We start from the raw sequence: 15,264 nt of genomic DNA, 5'->3' as shown, positions 1-15,264 counted from the left end.
CCCAAAAAAATTGCTTTTACTTAAAAGAAAAGACACAAGAAAACTTGGGCTACAAATGGCTCCAAGCCATACAAAAGGTGTTTGCTCTAAGAGCAAACAAGTGAAACAAAGTCTGCCTTCACTGCAAAATTACAGTTTTCTGTATCTTTTATTTCACGTTTCTAGTTCTAGCTGCTGTCAGCGTTTCCTTAGTTTATTGCTGTTTTTTCCTGCTTTTTTCAGGTTCCCGTTCCATTTTACCCATTGTCTCCTGTGTTTCCCAGTGGCGCAGCTGTAACTCTAATCAATACAGCGGTTCGAGCCTGGGTCTAGGTCACCTCAATCCCAAAGTGCCAAATTCACATCCTATTACCTCAATAAATTTATTTAACACCCTTTCTCACAGGTTTTCATCTTTGCACTTGAGTCTGCCTCCCTGCCATCCCGTAACACAAAATAAGCATACACAAGCCTCTTAAAACAGTCTCATCATACATTTTGAAATAAAATGATGATTATGAGTTTTTCTAAATTTCAGTATAAATCAATTGTTCAGATGTAAACAAGTCATTCAGTGTTTTTTGATGTGTTGCTTCTAGAGAGGCTTATCAACTCTGATATCTTTACAGTGGGGTGATATGAACCTTTGTTTATTTACTCTTCAAAAAACTAGTGATGTGCACGTCTTCTGTGTTTTTATATACGTAAGGTTGATCAGAGTAAAATAGTGGTATATATGGAGGAAAACTGTTCTTTTGTGGGACTACTTTGCTTTATAACACCCATGCATATGTCTCCTCACAATTAATGTATTTTAACCTGTACATTACATAGAAATCACATTTGAAATTACACCTCAAAACTATCTTAAAAATGTCTCAAATATCTGGTATTCCTAAGCATTTTGTGTAATAACTTTTTTGTGAGGAAGCTTTTAGACTCATTAAATGCTTCAGAATTCTAGTTCCTATCAGCACCACTATGAATAATCCCAGAACAGAGCATTTCACATCAAACCAATACAGTGATTTTGTTTAATTACCAATTAAATTAGGCAGAAAATTTGGAAAATCGGTGAAACACCTCTTTTAGCAGTCATTTGTGTTTCTAATTGTGATTCTCCACCATAGTTTTAGGTTTTTACAGCAAGCATGCCAAATAAAGAGCCCACTTCCCTCAGCCCACAGAGAAATTTAAGTGATACTTTGGCCCAATCCCATTTACATTTAGGGCATCACACGCCTTCAGAGAGGGGGGCAGTTATTTATTATCACCACCAAGGATTCTTCGGTGATATGAAGCTGGACTTAGCTTTCTAATCGCCAGCTTCATGATCGATTTCCCGTTCCACCTTAAATGGTGCAGCAACCTCACGTACCAGAATGTAACTGCTGCACCATTTAAGGTGGAACGGGAAAATTCTTTAGCGACTGAGACATCAGCGTATTACTGGCGAGTTTTGTGCGTGTTATGAAGGAAATGACCATAAAACGCTATTACGATGGTTCTCTTACAATATACAGCGGCTTTTAACAGAGAAAATACTTACATTAATGCGTCTCTTTGGCCTCTTGTGAAGCCATAATGAGATGAATCCTACAGCATTCTGTGAATTTTCTCATAACCCTCCGTTTGTAGTGCGCCCCCGAAAAATCTCCAACACTTCACCCTACCCCTCCATCTCAACAACTATCGGGACAACCGTGAACGCGCAAAACGGAGGGGTAGGGCTAAGTGTTAGGGGCAGGGGGTGAAATGGGATTGGGCCATAGAGTGACTGTCGCACTGGCTACTTTTAATGTGTACTATTGAAATGCACATAATATACTGAATTTTGCTGTATTTACTTAACACAGCTCATTGCAACTTGGTGAAACTCCTCAATACTAGTTTACAGTCACTCAAAGTAGAGTAGGCTGAAATAAAAATAAAATGTCTTTCCAAAAAAAATGTATTAGAAGTACAAAAGTACAATTCATAAAGCTAATTAAGTACTAACTTAGAGATCTGCTGCCAGACAGTGCGTCCAGCACCTATCCGCTTAGGAAGTTTGTTAGACTCTATTCTTCTTTTTGATGGATTAAAAGGAATAATAGATTTCTGAAGTCAGTGGTCAGAGGATTTATTATTTACATTGGAATTATATTTATAATGGAATACTTGTAAATAGTTATTACTCACCTCGTCTTCTGTGTTGTACTGTGCTGTAATGTTTCTAATGTCTTCCGGATTTGCACCTACATTGGTTTACTTATTGTTCAGACTTGCAGATGTACCAAATCCAAATACCCTACCATCAATGCCTGGCAATAATGATTTGTTATGGTTGTTAAAAGGATAAAATGAAGACGGCATTAATTTTTGCATTAATTAGATAAATGTATTCAGAACTGTATCCAGATGCTCCTTTTTTGTAAGGCCACATTGCTGCAACAGCTCGTCCAGAACACTGTTCCTATAATTAAACTTTAGAACTACTTCCTGACATATCATCATCTCCACTCTACTTTTTTGGGAGATTGTGACAGATTTCAGAATCTCTCTATTTTTTGTGGCAGCAAAGTGATTTGAATGCTTTAATCTAACAAAGCCAACTGTACATGTTTCTAGGGGAACGACCTGACAATCTTCTCAGCTCTGACCCAGGCAATAACAGGGCAGATGGCTCTTTAATGAATGCCAAGTCTTGTGCTAAATGTGGAGAGACTGGAGCTAACAAGGGGTGTTCCTTCTGTGAAATGGTACTGGTACTTCCTGTCATGTAATCATAAGTCTGAGGATTTTTTTTTCACTGATACAAAATATTTTCAGGATTCATTGAGCAGATAAGCACATATATAAAGTTAAATAGTTCAGTTCAGTCTCTGCAATCAAATGTACTTATGACTACATTTGAAACAACAGAACAGTGGTTTATATCATGAACTGTGGATGTGGATGGGAGAACTTCTCAAAGATACCATCTAGCTCTTGCCTGTCACCTTGATGGTCTTTGTTCAGGTCATGTTCTGTGGTCAGGCATGTCACAGCCTATACCTTTCCACCCTTAAGAAAGTGTGCAAGGCCTGGCAGGAGCAGAGAAAATGCCAGAGTATAAACTCCCACTCTGAAAATCTCTGACAAATAATAAGGCACTGACATTGTCTTCATGCTGTAAATGTGTCTCAGACAATTAGAAGAGTTCAACTTAGGTTAACAGTTGGGTTCCCATTTTGAGCTGGCCTGCTGATCATAATCTGTATGAAATGATAGAACTAATGGGTTAAATAGTTTTTCTCTAATAATCTGAAATTCACAGTGACATTTCTGATGAATTAGTAAATGACCTTTTGTAAAATATAAGTCCAGTGTGAGAACTAATGTAGTTAGTCTATAGGCAAAGCCTTCAAGTATATGGACAGTGGGGAAAAAATGCTGTAAATTCCACTTTTTAAATTCGAAATGAAACAGTGACAAGGTTAAGCTGAAGAAAATCAGCTTTAATTTAAGGACATTGAAAGTGAGTTTAAAAATGGCCATTTATACTGGATGAAGCTCATAGAAAACCTAGTCATGATATACATTCCACATAATTTGGGGAATCATAAGTAATTGCTTAGTTCATCCTTAGCCAACTTATTGACTCATGCACAGTATACAAGAAAAGGCCTAGAGTTGATTCTTAATGTGATGTTTGAATCCTGGAGTGGTACTACTGCTGTCTAACAACATGAAGACCAGACACTTATCAACAATAGTAAAGCTGGTCATCATGAGAATGAGAAATCAGAATAAATGAATCATTAATACGACCAAAATCTTTTAGGCTGGCCTTACACATTGAAACTTTTTTGCCTCTTTAGTTTCTTGAAACTTACTTTAACGATATTGCTGTTGAGTTGCATAAATAAACCACCCTGCAACTCTTGAAATGATCTAATCAGTTATCAAATCTAATCAAATGTGTTGCATGCAATTGCATATATCAAGCTGTACAGAAATTGTTGCGTGCAACTCAAACATGCAACTTGTGTGTAAATTTCACTGATCAAGTCTTGGCCATGTTGTTAAGCATGAACATACTGGTAGCAATGGTCAACCTGACAGAAATGAATACTTATCATTGGATACTTTTTAATCACAATTAAACAAACGAAGCGCACTATCTAAGATGTAGGTTAGATTAACAATGATCTCATGAACAGAAAAACCACATTACAGATTACTGAAAACTATATAAAAGGCCTTTAGAGTTCTGAAACAAGTGGATGGTGCTTTACTTTACGGCAGAATGAAACATCCTAATAAAGCAGCTGTTTTTTCAGGATGACTGAATAATAGAAACAGAAAGTTGACCATATGGTGCTGCTCAGGTATGCACAGCAGTCATAAATGTATCTGATAGGAGTCTGATTTCAGCCTCTGTGCTATGACGTCAGGGAATAGTTTAGGTTATGTTTAGGTTAGTGCTCCCTCTGGTGTCCGCTTTGTGCCTCTTTACAAGATGATAATACAGCTGTAGAAGATATCAGCTACTTTCTGCAGCATCTCTGCTTGGTTCTTGTAGTGCTCTGACCTTCACAGGTTTCCTCTGAAGAGCACCTTGGTCTTGTTACGAGGAGTAGTTAGACAGACACAGACAGCTGTGTGACTGTGTGGGCTCCACTTAGTTGTCAAAAGTTTTAGCCAGGTTGAATTGCTCTCCTAAGTCCACAGGATGTTTTCCTGAAGTAGGCCCCTCAAAAAACTGGATACTTTGTAGTGTAGGAAACTGAGTGTCAGCGTGGACAGATCATGAACATTATGACAAGAGCAAGACAGACATACAGAGGGAAAGAAAATGTATACACACTAGTAACACATTCTAAATTCTAAATCCTGGAATTCAGAGATGACTAGTCTGACTAAAGGTGGAGGACTGAGGGGCTTGTCCAACCTGATAGTGATATTGAACCCTTTAGTATCAGCACCAACTGAGGTACTTCAGTTAACATCTAAGAGTAAGCTGCCATTTTAAAGCACTCAAACACTCCCTCACAAGATGAAATACACAAGCAACAAAATGACGTGAAATCGGTAATGCAACGATTTAAGGGACATTTAAGATTCTATTTCCTTTACAGAAAAATTAGCAGATGGCTGATTTTTAGTAGCCTATGTCAAGGCACAACAAGGCAATTTCATTTATATAGCTCATTTCATACACAGCTGTCATTCAGTGCTTTACAAATGAGAAAATACAGAATCATTTAAAAAGTAAAGAGAATAGAAATTCAAAACATGATTAAAACATGATTAAATCTACAGAATGTACAGAGAAAATAAGCACATTAAAATCAATTTTTAAATTAAATAGGGATAAATAAAAATTGAGCTAGGATCAAAAAAGTGCTGTTACAGTGATGAAATTATAGAACTATGATTTATTAACAAGAAGCAGTATTTTGAAGTCTATTCTGAAACTGACCAGGAGCCAGTGTAATGTTCTGAGTGCTGGAGTGATTTGCTCGTATCACTTTGTCTTTGTTAGTACTCTGACAGCAGATTTATAACTACTTTGTGACATCTCACTGATTTTACAGTACTCTAACCTGCTGGAAATATATGCGTTGATGTATTTTTCTAAATCTTTTATATTTTGTTGTATTTCTTAGAGTATAAAACGCTCACTTTGTGATGGATTTTATATGGCCATTGAAGATTAGTTCTGAGTATGTTTGGGTTAGTTAACTCGATTCATTCTTTTTTTTCCTCCGATATCCAATGCAGCATTTTCTGATGCAATTGGGCCAACAGCAATACTTGGTATTTGATCAGTGCCACCTCTAGATAATCATCTAAAACATTATCATTTAAAACATTTTTTATTTATTGTTTTTTTTTCTGTGAATAAACATTTAATCAATATTTTATTCCTTTTTCTAATCGTCAATGCATGATAGGGGATCATTATAGTATTAAAAAAAAGTTGTTTGACTTGTAACAATTGCAGAACACTTTCAGTGCAATAGAACCATTTTAAAAGGCTCTTTAAAGAATCATATACAACAGGCTTTTCATAATAGAAATGGACCATGTAACTACGCAAGGGCCAAATGATTCTATGAGTTGTCACAGGTCTATCAGTCACCTTTTGAAAAACCATGTAATTTTGAATGCTTTAGTTTCTTGCAAGTTTATTACTTCATAACGTATAATCCTAACCCTGACCATGCAACGTGCTGAGACACTGTAAAGGTTCTGAGGTTTATACAGTAGTTTAATGTTTGTGACAGTAGAGGGCATCTCTTCTCCACATATGTGTCATTATGAATGTAATCTCAGTGCAGTACAGATATTTCTATGCTGATATTTACAAAGACTGGAATTGCTTTTTTTTTTGAACATGTACTACTTTGGTGTGGATTTTAGGAACTGTTGTAGGGTTTTCAGTGCAAATGCAATTTAAATACAAAGACTAAATGCAATCATTGTGCACTGTCAGTGTCAACATTATCAATATAATTATCACCATCCTCACTACTGTAGTTACTTAAATATTAGTTCATTTAAATAGTTTATTTGTGTATATGTACAGATGTAGGCAAAAGTATGGGTGACCCAGGTCAAATGATGTTTTGTTGATGTTTTTTTTTTCTACAGAGGACAGACACTTTTATATATTTTAATGTTCAATAACTGTGTTTTTGCTGAATTTTCTGGAAAAAAATGACTGAAATAAAAAAGTAAATCATGAAAAGGCCTGTGTGAAATTTGTGGTCTATTTTATATTTTAAGTTTTATGTTTTTCCATTATGTTAACGTGAAAAAATGGTCATAATTAAGTGTTTTCTTTGTGGAAGATATTCACTTATTTTCACTTAGAAAATCAGCAAAACATGTCATTTGACCAGGGGTGTTTAAAGCTTTTGCATACGACCATACATTGCTAATAAGTGATTCTGATTTGAACTCTGGAATTCCTCAAAGTAAATGAGAAACTAAAAGTAATTGAATAACCTCAGCAGTAAGCTGCAGCCAAGTACTGATGCACAGTAGAATATAACAGAAGGGATCTCCTCTGTGGACTTTCCCACACTTGGCCCTGTTGAATACATCCTCAGGCTCTTTACCAGAATTCTATAGAGCTCTGTAGCTGTTCGTGAGCGCTTTGTTCCCCGTGTCCCTAGCCCCTTGTCTCAGGGGAGCATCTCACCCTGTAGGCCAGTGAGGGTCTGTTTAGTGTTCTCTCTTGTCATGTCGCATGTCAATATGCTCATAATTCAGTGCTGTAACCCCTCAGTGTCCCCTGAGAGGTATCCCCCTCCTCTGTCTCCATCTATGACTTTGTCACAGTCATTACAGGAGCATAAAGGGACTATCTCAAATATCCGGTTTTCAGATATGAAGAAATTAGCGAATGCCACCTCATATCATATGGCTTTGATATTACGCTTTCAAGCCCTGAGGTTGAACATTTGGAGTTCCCTAATAACTCAAAAACTCCAAATCCTCTGACCCCAAACAATATCACTAATAGAGCTTTCCAAGTAACAAGAGATCATTCGGACAACTAGCTTTCAGAAAAAAACCCACAGAAAAAAAGGTATTTGACAATACAGCAAGATCTGCAAAATATTAATGCCGCTCCCTAACCTAAATTAAAGAAGCCTACCAGTGGAGTAGTAAAATGAATTGATAGTAAAAGCCTGAGGAAAGGGTGAAATTAGAGCCTTGGTTCATTTAGAGAGTTACATAGTTTCGGTAGAATAAAGAGAGCATGGCTCTTTGTGTTACCTCCACACCATTTGTGTCACACATTCATTTCATGAGCTCATCGGAGACACCTGTTTGGATAATTTTGGGGTAAAATAATCCTGCCATATCCTATTTCGTGGGTTTGTTGTGCATATTTCAGTTTTACAGCAGGAGTAGAATGCACCAGATTCCATTCTGCCAGAGTCCAGAAACAGATTATTCATGCTTAAATTAATATTTGTTCTGGTTGAACAAGAGCAAAGTTTATTAGAACTTATGAAATGGACATAATACAGTGTCATAAACATTAAACAAGTATTATACGGATAGAAATATTGGTGACACTGTACTAAAGGGGGACGTTCATGAGGCTTCACAAGATGTACATAAGCTTGAAATACTGAAAGGCTCAAATAAATGCATCTGTCTGTCTGTCTGTCTGTCTGTCTATGAAATGACATCAAACTGGACAAAAGCAGCCTTTACAATAGCTTGTAATAAGCATTTATAAGAAGTGTTTCACTTGTCATTAAGGGCTTGTGTAGATTATCCACCCAAATCAGGCCCATATATGCAAGATATTACATTGACAAAGTCAGTTGTCATGCTTTAAAATGTCTTGTTTTTGAGACATGCCAATACAATAGCACTTAAAACTGTACATTCAAAATGAAATGTCATATAATCACTAATGCCTGTCTGTGATGGCTGCAGGAATGGTTACAAATACAAGAACATGACTTCTTTCTCAAATGTTAAACAAATCCTGTGGGAATAAAAAATGTATTTGTCTAACAATACTCTAAGATTCCAAGAAAAGTGACGACTGAGTAGTCTACTGTAAAGTTCATGTGTTTACTGTTTCAGGAAATAGCATTTCAAAGGAAATGTCTACTCTGTTATCCCTTTCAAATGTTTTCACATACTGACTGATCTTTGTCCAAAAGACATAACTTAAATTTTAACTAATTACTACACTGAATGGGGTTTAAAATAGTGCTCAAGACAGAGCAGCCAGAAAACTGTGTTTGATATAAAAACCAGACAGTGGTGCTTGTACAGGATTTCCAGGGAGCAGTTAAAGAGAATTTTACACTTTGTGCATAAATCAATGGTTAAGATTAAGTGACGCTTATTAGTCCCACAACGGGGAAATTTCGCCTCCGCATTTAACCCATCCATGAAGTGAAACACCACATACACTCTAGTGAGCACACACACACTAAGGGGCAGTGAGGACACTTGCCCAGAGCGGTGGGCAGCCCAATCCGCAGTGCCCGGGGAGCAGTTGGGGGTTAGGTGTCTTGCTCAAGGACACCTCAGTCATGTGCTTTCGGCTCTTAGGGGATCGAACTGCCGACCTTTCGGTCACGAGGCTGGTTCCCTAACCTCCAGCCCACGACTGCCCCCAGATGTAAATGGAGTAATTCAGGGTGCAACACAACTGACAGTAATAAATGTATTTCTGCATGTTGTGTGCAAAAACACATTTTCCACCAGAGAGCTTTCAATCTTCAAATCTTACATAGTGCAGCACTAATGAACAAAATGTATTTGCACTGTAGACATCACCACCCCTGGTTCCTATCACCACCATTGTAAAGAAATCAGAGTTGGTGAGTTTCTCTGATGCACCATTTCACATGAAACCACTCTATACGTCTTTCTCAGCAACTGAATTAAGTATAACATTTGGAAATTCCCCTTTAACAACTTATCTCTTTTTACTGAGCAAATGTTCTTGAACTGCACCTCCATCTGTGCATGACAATAATGCCTTTGACCTATGGACCAAAATATGTGTTTACACAATAGGAACTAACCATGTGATTAATCTGATACTTTACTGATTCAAAAAGAGTGGCATTAAACTAGTTTTAAGCAGGTCAAATTGCAGGATTCTCTAATTATGGGTCGTATTGATCAGAACAAAACATGGACTTGAAAACATATTGCATTTCTGCACCTATTCATTTACGCCCAAACTCAGGAAAGAGATTCCTCAGATGTGCATGCTGTAGGCTTTCCAGATTAAACATCCAACATCCAGTAGGCTACCAGCCACAACTGTGCACATGTTTTGATATGGATATGGGGAGGCGTGCTGAAATGTGAGTACACTCCCTTTTCTTGCACACTTCAGCATCCAAACACTGACTGTAAACCTAAGGAGGGGTGAAGGAGGGAGGGTTGTATATATAAACACATGAGCACCAGGTAGTATCACGTCACTCCTGAAGCCTTCAATGACTCACTGAACCCAAAGTCTCCAAAAATCCCTTCTTATGAGTGGATCAGAATGGCTGTGGACACAGGAGGTTGCCAGCTGCTGCTTTTCCTTTGTGTTGTGCTGAAGACCTGTGGGAGTCTCCACAACGATGCTACTGAGCTGCTCAGTGCCCATGTGGCCTCCACACTTCAGGAAACTCCGAGCAACATGTCTTTAAATGGAGCACGCGATGGTGGAAGGAGCACGGACGATCAAGTGGAAATTGGTGCGTAGTTAATTTATCTGAACACATCGGCTGTGTCCAGAACTGCATACTACTGTTATAAAGAGTATAGCTACATGAATGTGTTTATGAGGACATCCTCGTAAGCTTCAACCTAGTAAACCTTCTAAACGTTTTAGGGGTCACCCAATGTAACAATGACTCTAGTACAGTCCAGTGAAACCTCAACTAAAGTTCTAACTGGCATGCTGTAATTGCATAGGTCATTTTTTTACCATCTTTGCTGACCTTTGATAATGTTTCTCCCTTTATTATTTGACTCACAATTTCGAAATTCAACCTGCCACACAAGGACCAAAATTTTTATTCTCCAAATGACTCCAAAATTTGGTATGAATTTTCCAATTTATCATTAAAAGTTAAGTTAAATTCTATGTTTTTTTTATATTGTTAACACACAGCTTCTAGATCAGTGGTCATCAACTCTTGTCCTGGAAATTCTGCAAAGTTTAGTTCCAGCTTGCTTCTAACATGCTGCCAAACTCCCTTACCTAACACTAATGCATCTGATCAGCCAATCAGGAACTTCAGAAGTTGTTAATTAGCTGAAGGAGGTGTGGCAGATTGTGGTTGAAACTACACTCTGTAAGAAGGCAGATATCCAGGAAAAGGGCTTCTGTCCACTGTTCTAAGTCATTTTACTCAAAGTTGGATGTGCAGTTTATGTGCAACATTGCTCATTTTCCATAACAACTTTTCAGGAACTTTGTGAAGCAACAGCATCACAGATTATGAAAAAAAAATGCATCCGAAGACAATGTTTCAGAGGGAAACTACAGTTTTGTCATTGAGTCAGGAATTAAGAGTAGAGGTGATAAATGAACTATGTGACACGGCAATATAATTTGAAATGTCTAGCTAGTTAGCCAGTGAAGTCGGATAATTGTCCTCTGTTACACCTAAAATGTGCATGCATCGTGATTTTAGCACAAAAAGTACTTTTATGACCAAAACAGATCACTGACGACATACAGTTGACATGGACCCATGTTCTCAACTAAGACCCCCAACATCTCTAATTGATCTCTTCAAACAGGCAAAACTTTGGGGTGTTTTTATCAACTGTCTTAGCCCATAGCCCAGTGTTTACCAATCTTACCCATAAAGGGTCAGTGTGACTTTAGGTTTTCATACTAAATGAGCAGATTTACAAACCTGATTCCACTTGTTTATTAATGCTGCTTTGACCTGCAGCCAACACTGCAATACTGCAGATAAGACTGGAGAACCCTGCCTTAGTCCTTTTCTAAGCATTGCTTCACACTTCATTTTTTAGCCTTTCTAACACACTACTTGCACTAAAGTTTGCTAGTAAACTATGGAAGAACTTGATTTAAGACAGTTAGTGTTTTTTCGTAGTCCTTCTGGTCTAAAATGAAATGATACATGAAATGACTCCTACCAAAATGACAAAAAGTAAGTGACTAAAATGATAGTGAGTAAAAAGCCAAATTTTTTCCTTAGAAAAGTATCCTGCACACTTGCACCCAACTTTTATGTATGTGACACAGAAGAAACATAAACACTTTACAGAAAAGTCACATATATTTCACATGTGAAGGTTTTTGTGAACAAACATGCAATCACCTGTGATTTCTGTCTACAAACCACAGGATAACAAATAAACATGTGACATAATGTGAATGATGTGCAATCACATGACATATCAGTCCCAAATGGCACGTGGTCACTTTTTTTTGCACATGAGCACTTTTTTCTCTTGTGATCACCTGGAATTTAATGTGATTACATTTGTCACATATGATCACATGGTTTTCTGATTACACACATTTCACTCATGATCATGTTTGTTCAAGTCATCACACATCGTTCAAAAATATAAGGTGTATTTAAAAATCACGTGATTTTTCCTGTAATGGATATAACAATGTTATTTTCTAACAACAATAATGATAACAATACTATGTGACACAATCGTTACTACTGTCTCTCTCTCTCGCTCTCTCTGTGTGTGTGTGTGTGTGTGTGTGTGTGTGTGTGTGTGTGTTTTGGCAGATCGGTCTCAGCTGGGCTGCAGGGAGCTCAGGTCCACTAAGTACATCTCAGACGGGCAGTGCACGAGCGTGCAGGCCGTGAAGGAGCTCGTGTGCGCCGGTGAGTGTCTCCCCGCCCACCTGCTGCCCAACTGGATCGGGGGCAGTTACTGGGCGCGGCGGGATGCGCGCTCGTGGCGCTGCGTGAATGATGCCACTCGGATGAAGCGCGTGAAACTGCGGTGCCGCGATGGCAGCACGCGCTCCTACCGCATCGCTGCAGTGACGTCATGCACGTGCAAGCGGTTAGCACGCCGCCACAACGAGTCCGGGCCTCTACAGGACAGCAAAGGAGAAAAAAATGAAGGCAAAAGTTAAAGGGGCACAGATTATTCAGCTCTACTGCAGGGGCAGTGGCCCCTGACAGACCAGTGAGGTCAGACAACGCCGAGGTGTGATAGCCTAAGTGCAGCGTATTGGATTGATGTGGTATACAGTACTGTGTGTGTGTGTGTGTGTGTGTGTGTGTGTGTACACTTGGTGTACAGTACTGTGTGTGTGTTTGTGTGTGTGTGTGTGTGTGTGTGTGTATACACTTGGTGTACAGTACTGTGTGTGTGTGTGTGTGTGTGTGTGTGTGTGTGTGTGTGTGTACACTTGGTGTACAGTACTGCTGGGCAAAAATCAGAGACCACCCTTTATTTATTTTAGTTCTAGTCTGTTTAAAACTAGTCAAGTCAAAATAGCCATTAAATAACAGTTAGATTTTAGCATCAGGACAGAAGTAGAACAAATTCACAAGAACATTACACAGGAGTCTCAACAGCTAAATATATCAAATGTTTACTATTTACTTTACCTCTATTACGCCTTCCATTCTTACAGGAGAGCTATTAGAAATCTGCAGGGATAGTTTTCTCTACCTGCAAAGTTCAGTCTTAGAAGTTGGTTGCATCTTCATCTTCTCACAATCCAACTAATCACAAACACACTCTGTGATTTTAAGGTCTGGACTCTGCGGTGGTCAGTACTGATGTTCTGACAAGACCAGCAGCTTCTTTGTTTGATTTACATATTTTCTTATTTTTTGTGTTTCCTTCTCTCAATTATGCCTTCTTGACAGCTACACATCCTTACAGACCCTTAGTGTTGAGTTGTTTTCTTTGAGTGCTGTTTATCTGAGGTTGACAAATTTGGTGGTTTACAAGGTCTTGCATGGTTGTTAAGTGTCCCAATTTCTCTGTAGCTTTAAATAATTTTATAAATGACAGTTTTGGGAACTGCTGTTATTTTAAAGTTTTTTTTTCCTTTGACTGTCCTTTTACTGGAAATTGAATAACTGAAGATCGGTCTCTGATGTCTGTACAGCCCTGTATACATTGACTGGTTGAAGAGTCTAAAAGCAAAAGTGTTTGTTCAAGTTTGCTCAACATTTTCAATGTCGATGTAAAATATAATGTATAATATTTGTATGTTGTATTCAATATTTTATATAACAGGAATATGTATTATGGTTGCTTATTATCTTCACATAAATGCTGTTGTTTTTGCATAAACTCTATTTAAACTCAAAACTTTACATAAACTCTTTGCTCATTTAACAAACGTTTATGATTTAGATTCAGTAATTGTGTGAAATAAACGAGGTAGCTTTATTTCTCTTGTTGTGGTGTGTGTTGTTCATTCTGCAGACAGTTGCTTCTACTGTGATGTTCTAATGAATTTGAACTCTACAAAAGTGAGGAATTAGTTAGAGAGGAATGACGTATCTCCGAAATCTAATGCTGCACTGCGGTGAGGGAGACCCCTAGCTCCAGGAATATCAGCCTCACCTTGTGGTAATGTGTTACTGGAAAAGCCACTTTATTGTATCATATGTACTTTCATTTGATATAAAACTAATGTTTTGCAGTTGTGCAGGAACTTTCCTCAATCAGGTAGCAGATGTGCCTGGTGATTATGAGGGGAGATTATTATGATTAAAAAAGCTTGCAGGAAAGCAGAAATACTAGTTACATGCATAAATACTATTATGACCATTTAAAGGAACCATATTCCACATTGTCCAGGTTTTTATTTTTTTGACCTGAGATCCACTTATGATATGCCTCTCTTTGTCTCTTAGAAATATAAGCAAGCTGTTTGTGTCATTTTGGCTTTAAGACTAATGTATGTAAATGAAATCAGTTCTGAAGGGCTACCCCGTATTGTGCCTCATTAAAAGCAGTCAGAGTTAAAAGTCCTTTTAAGAGTGAAAGAGTGGGCTTAGTTTCCTATGCACTGGAGAGTGAATGGTACATTTTTAAACTTCAGCATTGTTTACACAGTTCAACCCCCACCAAACACATAAAAGAAGAAAATGCAGTTTTCCATAGTACGGGCCCTTAAACACTAATATTTAGACACTGGCATTAACTGAGTGCAGTAAATCAAATATCTTGTTTTAATTTTATTCATTCTGCAGGCATTCTGCTTTGTCTCTCTAGGCAACTTCATTGGGGTTCCTAAAATTACCCACTATAAGCCAGATAACATGGCAGTCAGATGGGGTGAGTTAGAGGAAGCAAATCTACAGAGGATATACCGTATATATGGTGTGTTGACAGCCTAGTTACAGATGAGGGCTTTCATCACAGTTTCAGTGAGTATAGTCTGATTCTCTAGACCTGTAATTATCCCTGACAAATTCCCCTGCTGAGAACATGGGATATAAGGACCACCTGCTGTTACTTATGACCTCTATTACTGACTTCACTCCCAAAGGTTTTATTTCATTAGAGGAGGCTGCTCTTCTCAATATTAAAAGTCTTCTTATCTTTTATACCTTACATTGTACTGAGTTCAAGCCAGTATGATACATTTTTGTGTTTTACAGTTTTTAACAGTGTCCTGTGTTGAGTTCATTTACAGTACAGTTAGCTTATATTGTATCAAATACCCATCAGTGTGTACAGGCAAGATCATCTAATGGGTTTTATGGCCACGTACCCAGGGGCCCCAGCCACTATGGGGCCCCCCACAAGCACTTATGAGAAAATCTGAAGAGCTGTTATGCGGCGGTA

At 38.1% G+C, this 15,264-nt stretch overlaps 1 protein-coding gene across 1 annotated transcript; it reads left to right on the top strand.

Annotated features, from left to right (window-relative positions):
- Positions 1 to 9,942: 9,942 nt before the first annotated feature.
- Positions 9,943 to 12,765, top strand: sostdc1b (sclerostin domain containing 1b). Its single transcript, XM_017692682.1, has 2 exons — positions 9,943 to 10,190; positions 12,225 to 12,765. The coding sequence occupies exons 1-2, from the start codon at positions 9,995 to 9,997 to the stop codon at positions 12,578 to 12,580; spliced, it is 552 nt and encodes a 183-aa protein (XP_017548171.1). The 5' UTR covers positions 9,943 to 9,994; the 3' UTR covers positions 12,581 to 12,765.
- Positions 12,766 to 15,264: the final 2,499 nt, after the last annotated feature.

This window comes from Pygocentrus nattereri, chromosome 27 (assembly GCF_015220715.1).
Source record: "Pygocentrus nattereri isolate fPygNat1 chromosome 27, fPygNat1.pri, whole genome shotgun sequence".
NCBI classification, from domain to species: domain Eukaryota; kingdom Metazoa; phylum Chordata; class Actinopteri; order Characiformes; family Serrasalmidae; genus Pygocentrus; species Pygocentrus nattereri.
The sequence above is the reverse complement of the archived record's forward strand: the minus strand, read 5'-3'. Positions and strand labels throughout refer to the sequence as shown.

Excerpts from the sequence above, each read along its gene's own strand:
- sostdc1b (XM_017692682.1), top strand. The coding sequence starts at position 9,995 with ATGGCTGTGGACACAGGAGGTTGCCAGCTGCTGCTTTTCCTTTGTGTT. Across the intron at positions 10,191-12,224 it reads GGACGATCAAGTGGAAATTG|ATCGGTCTCAGCTGGGCTGC; the intron begins GTGCGTAGTTAA and ends GTGTTTTGGCAG.